General features: G+C 44.5%; 1 protein-coding gene across 1 annotated transcript in view; it reads right to left on the bottom strand.

Annotated features, from left to right (window-relative positions):
- Window positions 1–11,586, bottom strand: part of STRIP2 (striatin interacting protein 2) — a 68,122-nt gene that overhangs the window by 32,780 nt on the left and 23,756 nt on the right. The window contains exons 9-13 of the mRNA XM_044679021.1: window positions 11,438–11,501; window positions 9,655–9,726; window positions 8,497–8,571; window positions 6,338–6,435; window positions 832–958 (exon numbers count right to left, since the gene is read on the bottom strand). Coding sequence (XP_044534956.1) covers window positions 832–958; window positions 6,338–6,435; window positions 8,497–8,571; window positions 9,655–9,726; window positions 11,438–11,501 — 436 coding nt within the window. The remainder of the gene's footprint in view (window positions 1–831; window positions 959–6,337; window positions 6,436–8,496; window positions 8,572–9,654; window positions 9,727–11,437; window positions 11,502–11,586) is intronic.

Raw genomic sequence — 11,586 nt, forward strand, 5'->3', positions numbered from 1 at the left:
CTGTAAAATGGAGATATGAACTACTTTGCAGGGTGGCTGTAAGGATCGAATGAGCCAGTATTTGTAAAAAGTGCTTAGCCCAGTGTCTGAAACATAGTAGGTGTTTAATAAGTCCATCCATCCATCCTTCCTTCCTTCCTTGCCCCTCATTGAGGGTCATAGTAAATGTCAGCCCCAAGACTCAAGAACCAATGTCCTCTCCTTGTCATTTTGTTGTTCAGTCATGCCTGACTCTTTGTAACCCCATTTTGAGGTTCGGTTACACTTGGCTACCCTGTCTACACAAACACACCAAACTTTCTGTGCTTGCTTTCCCTCAGTCACAACCATCTCCACCAGGGGCAGCTGGATAGCTCAGTGGATTGAGAGCCAGGCCTAGAGATGGGAGGTCCTAGGTTCAAATCCGGCCTCAGACACTTCCCAGCTGTGTGACCCTGGGCAAGTCACTTGGACCCCCGTTGCCCACCCTTACCACTCTTCCACCTAGGAGCCATTACACAGAAGTTAAGGGTTTAAAAACAAACAAACAACCATCTCCACCCACTCCTCTGAGAGGTGACCTGACCTGGCAAATAGAACACCTGCCCTGAGCCTGTCTCTAGCCACTGAGCCACCTAGCTGTCCCTGCAATAGCCTTTGAAATGGTGTCCCTGCCCGAAGGGACCCTGCTTGAACCCCTCCTGAGGAGTCTTGGATCCAATTTATTGATATTAGCTGGCCATTCTAATAAATTGATCATGGTGGGAGCTTTGTGCCTCAGTTTCTCTTTATTGCAGATTTTGCTGTGACCAACCTCTCCCAGGGCAGGGCTCAGGGCTCTTAGCCACTCACCTGATAGATGTGGTTGAGTTTGAAGTGCTTCAGCAGCAGGAGTAACACGGCAGAGATGCTCTTTACGATGATCTCTTTGTGTCTGTTCACATCGATACCCAGTTTCATGCTCTGTAGCACAGTGATGCTGGATCAGAAGAAAAGGGAGGAGGATGAAGAGAAGGAAGCCACAGTTCTGGCACTGCAGCCTTGAGCAGCCTCAGATTCTCTATCTGTAAAATGGGGATAATAATACTCGGATTGTCTATAACTCATAGGGTTATTATGGGGAATGTGCTTTGTAAACTATAAAGTGCCATAGAAGCACAAGTCATTATTAACATGGCAGTGGGACTTCTGAGCTTTGCAGACTCGGGAAATCAGAATCAAAGAAGTCAAAGCACTCAGGAAAAGCCAACTCCATGTTAAGGAATAATTTTTAAAAATAATAATCCACATGACTATAGCCCTTTTGGATTTGCAATGTGCTTTTTCTTCCCTTTAGGACTGAGTTACATATGCATTAGCCCATTTTATAAGTGGAAAAACTCTGATCCAGACAGGTCAGATAATTTAAATTGCCCATGCACCCATAAGTTAGTAAGTATTGGTGCCAGAATTTGAACTCATGTCTCACTAGTCTAGTGAAAAAAACCTTTTTTTTCCAACAATCATCTCCAACTCTGGCTATTTAAGGAAACTGTAGGGTATGTCACATGCCCAGACCTAAGGAAGGAGCCAAAGAGTGAATATCTGGGACAGCTAGGTGCCTCAGTGGATTGAAAACCAGACCTGGAGACGAGAGGTTCTAGGTTCAAATTTGACCTCAGACACTTTCTAGTGGTGTGACCCTGGGTCACTTAGCCCCAGTTGCCTTGCCTGTACCACTCTTCTGCCTTGGAACCAATACTTAATATCAATTCTAAAATAGAAGGTAAGAGTTTAAAAAAAAAAAAAAAAGAGAATGTCCAGCCACCTCTCAATGTGAAACCAGGCTATAGTTATGTCCCTGCTTCATGGCAAACAAGTGTGCCCCTGAGGATGACCCGTGTCCTATGAGACTCCTTTGAGGGCCCAGGTTCCCTTTTGTGGGGTAAAGTAGCTCAGATCTTTGTCTTGGTCTTTCTCCGTGGGGTAGAGTTAATAATGGGTTTGGGGACAAAGGAAAACAGTGGGGCTGGTGCCAGGGATAGATTCCAGCAACATGATACAGTGCACTGGGGCATTCTGGGTCAGAAAGCCTGGGTTCTGATTTCAATTCTGCCTCTTACTACATAGAACTTTTGGCTACTCCTTTAATCTCCCAGGGCCTAGGTTTCCCTGCAAGCCTCGGAAGTCCCTTCTAGCTCCAAATCTATACCTCTAAGTCACCAAGACTCTGGCTCTTACTTTCTTCACATATAAAATGAGGGAGTTGGACTAGAGGATTTTCAGGTCTCTTCCAGCTCTCAATCTATGGCCTGGGTCCACCTGGATTAGAGAAGAGAATACTTAGCTTGGGTCAGGCAAATCAGATGATGTTTGGCATAATTCACTGCACTCTGTCTGGGAGCAAAATGCCAGAGGAGTCTCAGAGGAGCAGGACAACAGCTTGGCTGAAGGGACCTGAGGTCCCTTTCCATTTCCCCCAGTGCCATGTCAGGCTGTCACCCCTGGCAGAAGTAGTCAGGAGCCCGAGGGGAGGTTTATATTCCCCAGGGGTCTGTGTGTGGGCCCTCTGCTGTTCCAGGGCTCCGACAGAGTTCTTCAACAGAAGAGGGCAGTGATGATGGCAGGTGTAACAGAATAGCAGGTCAGAGCTGGACATATGACCTCCCCCTGGAGCTGCTCAATCTCCTGTCTCTAGAGGATTTGTGGGATGCACTTGAGTGCTAACCAGGGCAGCACCTGGGAGAGGGACAGCAGCCTGGGAAATCTCCAGAGCCTGGCTAGGCTTTGAACAAGAAAGCGTCTAAGCAGAGTCATGTCACGTGCTGGGGAAGGCTGAAAGACCTCAACTCTGGCCAAAGCAGGACCAGTCATGACTTCACTGGTGAGACAGTGAAGCATTACCTCCTGGAAGTGATGGAAGAGAGAGAGAGAATGAGACACACATTCTCAGACGTGGCCAACGTGTGGATTTGTATAATGTTTGCATTCTACATATTTGGTACAGGGGAAGAGTGAGGGGGAGAAGGGTTAGCTAGCAGAAGGGAGAGATATAAGAAGAAAGAGCATTAATAAAACATTTTTAAGTGCAGAGAAGAAAATAAAAAGTAGTTCAGAAAGAGATGCAAATAGAACGATTCTGTTACTACCTCGTTTAACTTTATGGATGTGGTTTTCCAAAAGTGTGCTAAAGGGGGCAGTGGTGGCTCAGTGGATTGAATTCCATTTTATTAAAAAAATTTTTTTCCATGGTTACATGATTTTTGTTATCTCCCTCTCCTCTTCCCTTCCCACTCCTGGAGTTGACAAGCAATTTCACTGGGTTATACATATAAGTTCAGTGGATTGAGAGCCAAGCCTAGAGATGGGAGGTCCTGGGTTCAAATATGATCTCAGACACTTCCCAGCTGTGTGACCCTGGGCAAGTCACTTAACTCCCATTGCCTAGTCCTTACCACTCTTTTGCCTTGGAGCCAATGCAGAGTATTGATTCTAAGATGGAAGGTAAAGGTTTAAAAAAACTCATGGATCCAAAAAGAAGAATTCTGGGCCTAAAGAAAGCCAAGATACAATTCCTATACTAATAGCCTTTATAGTCTAGCAAACAGATAGAGGCACAAATAAAGATAACTTGAATATACAATAGGTAATTTGGGCTAGATAGCATTAATTAATATTGGTACCATACCCCAAAGCTCTTGGTGGGCTAGGACTGTTTTGTTTTATTTTTTAAACCTCACCTTCTCTTAGAATTAATACTGTATATTGGCTCCAAGGCAGAAAAGCAGTAAGGGCTAGGCAATGAGGGTTAAGTGACTTGCCTAGGGTCAAACAGCTAGGAAGTATCTGGGGTAAGATTTGAACCCAGGACCTCCTATCTATAGGCCTGGCAATCAATCCACTAAGCCACCTACCTGCCCCTCAAATTGTTTTTTAAACTTGAATCCTTTCCATTTCCAAGACCTAGTACAGGGACCACTTTTTCCATAAAATCTTCCCTAATTAGCCCAGTCAGAAATAGCCTCTTCTCCTTTGAAATGAACATATCTCCCTTTTGACCACATTGTAGTAAAGTAGAAATAGTATAGTAGACGTATTTTCAAGAGATGAGAAGCCTTTGCATTTCTATTTTTTTAAACCCTTGCCTTCCATCTTAGAATCAATACTGTGTATTGGTTATAAGGTAGAGGAATGGTAAGGGCTGGGCCAGTGATGGGCAAACTTTTTAAAGAGGGGGCCAAAGGAAAGGAAATGCTCATCTGTCAGTCTGTTTCTAAGGCAACTCTTTCGTATTGTATCCTACTCATTGTATTTGTCAGATTAGGAATAATGTCACTGGGCCAGATAGAACATTTCATGGGGCTGCATCTGGCCCACCTGCCATAGTTTGCCCATCATTGGGCTAGGCAATGGAGGTTAAGTGACTTGTCCAGGGTCACACAGCTAGGAAGTATCTGAGGCCATGTTTGAACCCAGGACCCCTTGTTTAGGCCTGACTCTCAATCCACTGAGCCATTTAGCTGTCCCCACCTTTTCATTTTCTAGAAATATGATTGTGAGCAAGTCACTTAATCTGAGCCTCAATTTCCCTATTTGTCAAATGCTAAAAATATTTGCCCATACTTCATTCAAGTCCATTGTCCTGAAATGATTAAATAAAGGCCAAGTGTTGTTAAATTGTTGCTTCAAAACTCCGCTCAAGTTCCACGTTCCCAATGAAGTCTTCCCTGATCCCCTCAGCAGCACTTAATGCTCACCCCAAAACTTTGCCTTATAGCTACCTATTTATGCATGTAAGGTTTCTCCTGATGCAATGGAAGCTCCTTTGGGGGAGAGACTGTTTCAGTTTCATCTTTGTATCTCTAGCTCCTCGCCTGGCATGTAGTAAAGCACAGCTTCTCTATTATTGTAATAATATTTTATTGTATCACAGGTTATTTGTAACAATAGTGCTTTGGCTAATATTATACTTGTTAGTTATTTGTATCCGTAGGGCACGAGGTAATTATTATATCTAGGTTATTTGGGTCAACAGCGTGAGAGATTACTATTATTTATATCTTTAGGTTCTCTTTATCAACAGTGAGAAAGGAAGGTCATTCTATTTGAAAGGCTATTTGTTTTAACAGCCCAACTCAGGCATGAAAGCCAAGTCGATCTTAGGTTTAACATTAAGAGAGGCACAGAGTTCAGGAAAGGAAGCGATTGTCCTTCACTCTTCTGCCCTCATCACACTACACCTGGGGTCTTCCCTCTCTCGTAGGAGGACTCTTTTGGAAAGGATGAACGATAAGCTGGAGTGTCCAGAGGATGGAAGCCAGGATGGTGAAGGGCCTTGAGCTCATGTCGTATGAAGAGCAACTGAAGGAATGAGAGTCGCCCGGCCAAGAGAAGAGAGAACTCGAAGAAACCAAGTTAGCTCTCTTCAAGTATTTGACTGATCAACTATCCTGTGAAAATGTGTTAATGCTCATTCCACTAGGAAAAGGCAGACAAAAAGTAGTGGCAGTGATGGAAATCGCAAAGAAGCAAAATGACGCTTAATGAGTGGAAAAACTTTCTGAAAATTAAAGCTGTCTAAGAGTAGAATGTGTAGCTGGGTGGCCCAATGGATAAAGTGCTAGACCCGAAGGCAGGAAGACTTATCTTCATGAGTTCAAATCCGGCCTCACTTACTAACTGTGTCACCCTGGTTTAAGTCACTTTAGCCCGTTGGGCTGTTTCCTCATCTGTAAAATGAGCTGGAGAAGGAAATGGCAAACCACTCCAGTAGTTTTACCAAGAGAGCCCCAAATGGGTCCATGAGTCAGACAAGACTGAAATGACTGAACGAGATAGAGAATGTGCTGTCTGAGGAGAGTGGTCTTCAGGCAAAGGCTGGATGACTACCTGCCAGATACATAATTGCAGGCATCTTTTTTCAGTTACTAGTTAGGTTTTTGAGGTCCCTTCCACCTCTGAAATTCTGTGATTGTGTACCTCTCGTGTCCCCAACCAGCTTCTAGATGGCAGGCACCATCTCTTAGCCATCTTTGTATTATTTTCTCTCCCTTCTTTTCTTCCTTCCCCTGTGGATTCATTTGTGTGAGGAACAACCTGTAGTAAAACTCCTGTCATTGAAGCAGATCAGAACTCATCCATAAGTGATAGTCTTAGTGAACTGCCTGGGCACCAGATAGGTTAAAATAACTTACCCAGGATCAGATGGCCAGTATGTCAGATATAGGCCATGAGCTCAGATCTCCTTGATTTCCAAGGACATCCTTCTATCTGCTATACTACCACTGCTTCTTACCTTGCACATAGTAGGTGCTCATATATAGTTCTGTGTTGAAAAACTAGCTTGTACCCAAATGCTGAGCCCAAGGGGAACACTCACGGCATCTCCTCAGGCAAGACGTCTGCCAGGATGTTGATTGAATCTGTCTTGGCCTTGGAAGTTGGGGCTGCAGCCAAGAGAATCTTCAGCAGAGCAATCTGTGAATGGAGAAGACAAAGTCCCCCACTGCCCACCCCCAGAGACACAGAGCTGGAAGAGACCCAGAGCAGCTCCCGTTCTCTCTGCCTCCCTCAAGCAGATAGCATTTTGCATTTGGAGAGGCCTCTCTGGGTGCTCTCATAGTACAGGGCAGTGATGGCAAATCTTTTAGAAATGGAGTGGTGGGCCCCACTCCCACTCCACCCCCCAGACCAAGTGCCATGCCCCCCCCCTTCCTTACACCACACCGGGGAAAGAAGAAGTGCTTTTATTGGGCTGCTGGGCAGAGGGGTGGGAGAAGTGCAAAGGACTTTGCAGCTCTCCCTGAGTCTAGAATTAAACTGGGGGAGGGGGTGGTCAAGTGCCCACAGAGAACATTCTGCGTGTCATCTTTGGCAACTATGCCATAGGTTCACAATCACTGGAATAGGGGAAAGGGCACAGGCCCAAAAGTCAGGAGACCTCAGCACAAAATTCTGGGTCCCAACATTTATTAGCTGTGTGACTGTAGGCAGATCAATTAATCTCTCTGAATACCAGCTTCTGGGCTAGTGGAATAAGCTATGAGTGCTTAGAAAGGCTTAAAGCACCAGAGAATTGTCAGTTATTACTATTTTTATACCTCCTTTGTTCTCAGAGGAAGAGAGAGAGAGAGAGAGAGAGAGAGAGAGAGAGAGAGAGAGAGAGAGAGAGAGAGAGAGAGAGAGAGGCAGGCAATCAGCATTTATTAAATGACTTCTATGTGCCATGCATTGTGCTGGCATTTTACATTTTATAGATATTATCTTCTTATGTATTCTAAAGACAAACGAATGTATTTGGAAGGGGCAGAGGTTCAAACAGAATAGACTCACTCATGGTAATAATGAAATTTGGAATTTGGATAATTAGTAATAATAATAATAACTAGCATTTATATAGTGTTAAAGTTTAACAACCTGTGAGGTAGGTGCTATTATTAATTTCCACTTTCCAGGTGAGGAAAGTGAGGCAGAAAGGTGCAGCTGAGAGTCACATAGCTAGTCAGTGTCTGAGGAAGAATTTGAACTAAGGTCTTCCTGTCTCCATGATCCAATCTATATCTACTGAGCCACCTATTTCCAAGGTTCATATCCTTGAGTCTCAAGGATGAAGGACAAAAGGAGATTTGAGGGAGACAGGGACAATGCCACAAGAATCAGGTGGATGAAGAAAATGGCTCCAATAGCCCCATTTCCATCTATCCTCCTTCCCCTGGATTCTGACCAGCTGCCTCACCCTGATTAATAGTCTAAGAGGGTCTAGGGTTCAGAAAGACCATTAGCTTACTTAACACATGGAGGCACTCCATTGGATAAATGAAGAAAAGCTATTCAGAGTCAGAAGAACCGAGTTGTGCATGTGAGACCCTGGACAAAGCCTTCTGCAAAGTGAAGAAGTTGAACTAAATGATGCCCAAGGTCCCTACCAGCTCAGACAGTAGGATTCTGAAACATTAGAAAATGATTGGACTGCCTCCACTAGGAAGAATACCCATAGCTCTCTTCCTCCCAAAGAGGCCTAAAGGATTTGTTCTGTCTGTGCCTCCCTCCCTCCCACCCCTTAACAAAGCATGAGTAGCAAATCTGGATCATAAGAGGGTATATAACTGTGAACCAACTCAACTGTTCAGAAGTCTTTTGGACTCAATGGTACTAATCTTTTGTTGTTCAGCTGTTTTGTTTTTTTTTCAGTTGTGTTCATCTCTTTGTGATCCCATTTGGGGTTTTCTTGGCAGAGATACTAGAGTGGTTGGCCATTTCCTTCTATAGCTTGTTTTACAGATGAGGAAACTGAGGCCAGCAGGGTTAAGTGACTTGCTGAGAGTCACACTGCTAGTAAGATTCTGAGGCCAGATTTGAACGTCGGAGATCAGTCTTCCTGACTCCAAGCCTGGCACTCTATCTACTGGGCCACCTAGCTGCCCAGGATATAGCTTTGCAAGAACCTAAATTAAAAGTCAGCCCTGAATGCTTCAGTTGGCTACTTCTCATAACATGAATAAAGCCAGGGCCTGGATGAGGGGTCATTGTTTAGCCTACCATATACTGCGGGAGGTTATACAGCATGGCCTGGTACAGGATTTCACACGGGGTCTCCTGCACCTCCTCTTCTCCCTGTGCCAGAAAACAGAAAGATTACTGAGCATATCTGGACCACTCACTTTCGTTTCGCCTGGGGTTTCTTTCTGGCTAATTTCTAAGAGGCAGAATGTTTTCATGCTAAGAGTACTGAACTGAGGGGCAGATAAGAAATGTGTGTTCAGATCCCAATGCTGTCTCTAACCAGCTGTGAGTTGTCTAGGCTTCTTAAGCTCTCCAGGCCTCATTTTTCAAACTGTAAAATGAAGAATGGTAGATTAGATAAGTTCTAGGATTCTAATAGCACCAGTGTTGCTCCCATCGCCTTGGCTGGTAGCCCAGAATTCTTCTCGTGATCTTATAGATGCAGAGAACAATGGACCGTCCCTATGCTGAGCCCAGCAGTCAATCTGCCAAAGGCCCTGCTGAGGCTTCATTAGGCACAGAGAAGGTTGAGATGGGATGGATATTTGGGAACTCAGCACAGAGCCTCAGGCAAAACCATGATACATAGCGATGAGGATAGAACCCCCAAAGCTCTTTAAAGAGGTCAGAGCTAAAGGGAGGGGAGGCAGGGGAACAGGGAGAGAAGGACTTGGCTAAAGGGGAAAAGAAGAGGAGGACAGAATGGGAGAGTCTAAAAGGAAAGAGAGAGGAAGAAGAGACAAGGATAAGCCCCTAAAGACCAGCCCAGTGACCTTTAGGATAGGAGAAGAAAAGTGGGGAAGACTTGGAGAAGCACGTGTCTTCTCCTTCCTCTCTTTGGCCAAGAATATGCAACCATCCATACTTGCTGCCACATAGGAAGCTCTCACTTTTGTCAGATGAGGGATGTGAGTGAGAGGTCACATGGCCAATCCTATTCCTGTCCTCTCCTCCCGCAGAAGAACTCCTAGGCCTGTAGACACAATTCTTGGTATCCAAACAACTTGCGTCTCTGAACTCAGGGCAAACTCAAGGGCCTTGGCAAACAGGGCTCCTAAAGGCTGAGGACAAATAAGGGTGTCTTTTCTTCCCCCGCATTCTTTCTTGACAGTGCTATGAGCCTGTACAGAATTCCAGAACCCCATCTGTGCCTTCCTTCTGTCTTCCCCACAACCACCAGGCCTCTTGTCTCACCAGGGACATGGGACACTTCTCCAGTTCCTCCTCATTCTTGATCTGCACGTCAGAGATGGAGACATACTTGTGCTGGGGAGAAACAGAAATGATCACAAGGGGAGGGAGACTGAAAAGGTTTGCCATGATATGGAGAACAAAGTTATACTCATTATTTGGGGTGTGCTTCAGGACACAAACAGGCACTACTCAGCCAAAACATAGGAAAAGTGTAGAGCGTCCACTTGTCCTAGTGCCAACGGCCCAAGAGACCTGCTTTCATATAGAAGAGGGTTTGGGTAATCTTTTTTTTTTAAACCCTTACCTTTTGTCTTAGAATATGAAGCATCAGTTCTAAGACAGAAGAGTGGTAAAGGATAAGCAATGGGGGTTAAATGACTTGCCCAGGGTCACACAGCTGGGAAGTATCTAAGGTCAAATTTAAACACAGGACTTCCAGTCTGTAGGCCTGGCTCTCAATCCAGTAAGCCACCCAGCTGCAATACCTGGTGAACTTGAAATGCAGAGAGATGTACATTGCTAGATAGGACCAATATGTGTTGACTAGTTAGCTATTTTTTCAGATACGATCTTTTTACTTGATTGAAAGGAAGAGGTTAGTAGGATGTAGTGATCAATAAAAAATAAATAAAACAATCATCCCCAGTGCCTTCAACCAATCCTTGTATGAAATGATCTCCAGTCTCCCCACCACAGGCAGTTCAGTCACTCTTTTCTGATTGCTCCTGCCAATGACTTTCCTAAAATGTGATGTCCCAAAGAGAATATCTTACTCCAGGTATGGTCCAGAGAGAGCTTAGTCCTGTGCAATTGTGATTCTAACAGAGTTTAGGATAAAAAAAGACTAGGGTGTAATCAGTGCTAGATTCAGACGTCAGAAGACTTGTTTTTTTAAGCCCATTTCCATTCCTTCCTAATCTAGGTGACACTGAACAAGTCACTAACTTCTCTGAGCTTCAGAGTTCTCATCTGTAAAATGGGAAGTGTCCAAAATCAGTAGTACCCCACCAATGGGATGAAGTCTCCTTTAGGGCCCTGGAGTCTATATCCAGTCACATATTTTCCTTAAATAACAGACATTAAGATTACCACCACTAGCATGTGGTGAAGGGGAGTTGCAAAATGTTTTGAATACTGACATCTCTTCCATCTTTAAATACTAAGATTTACCCCATTCGGGACACTTATGTTTGTATCAATACATTAGATTTTTCTGCTGCTTCCTCACATTGTTGATAAAGAATATATTCCCTGGGGGCAGCTGGGTAGCTCAGTGGATTGAGAGTCAGGCCTAGAGACGGGAGGTTCTAGGTTCAAATCCGAGTTCAGACACTTCCCAGCTGTGTGACCCTGGGCAAGTCACTTGGACCCCCATTGCCCACCCTTACCAATCTTCCACCTATGAGCCAATACACAGAAGTTAAGGGTTAAAAAAAAAAAGAATATATTCCCCCAGTTCAATGCCAATTCCTTGTGGGAAAAGTTTCATTTTTTTCTCTCTCTCAGCACATAACACGGTGCATTGCATACGATAAGGTCCTAATAAGTGTTTGCTGAATTGAATTGATTGGAGATAAAAGGAGGGAAAAGAGAAGAAGGAGAAAGAAAGGGAAAAAAGAACATTTTCATCATGTTGTTTCACTCTCAAAAGAACAATGCTAATCAAACCCCAAAGAAAGCCTCAGTCTTGGGCCAAAGGGCCAGAGTGAGACATTCAGAGAATTCTGGGACATCCCTGATGAACAAGTCAGCCTCCCCACCCTAGTGCGCTAGTCTTGGTTACCTGCTTCAGAGTCTTCACACTTTCATGGATGGGCCTCGGCAATCCCACCAAGGTGTCTGTGTCTCTACAAGAGGCAAAAATGCCCAAGACACCCAGATTAAAGCCTTACCCAGAATCACACAACTCCAGCTTTCTGCCCAGTTCCCTTC

Source organism: Gracilinanus agilis, chromosome 5 (genome assembly GCF_016433145.1).
Source record: "Gracilinanus agilis isolate LMUSP501 chromosome 5, AgileGrace, whole genome shotgun sequence".
Taxonomy (NCBI): Eukaryota; Metazoa; Chordata; class Mammalia; order Didelphimorphia; family Didelphidae; genus Gracilinanus; species Gracilinanus agilis.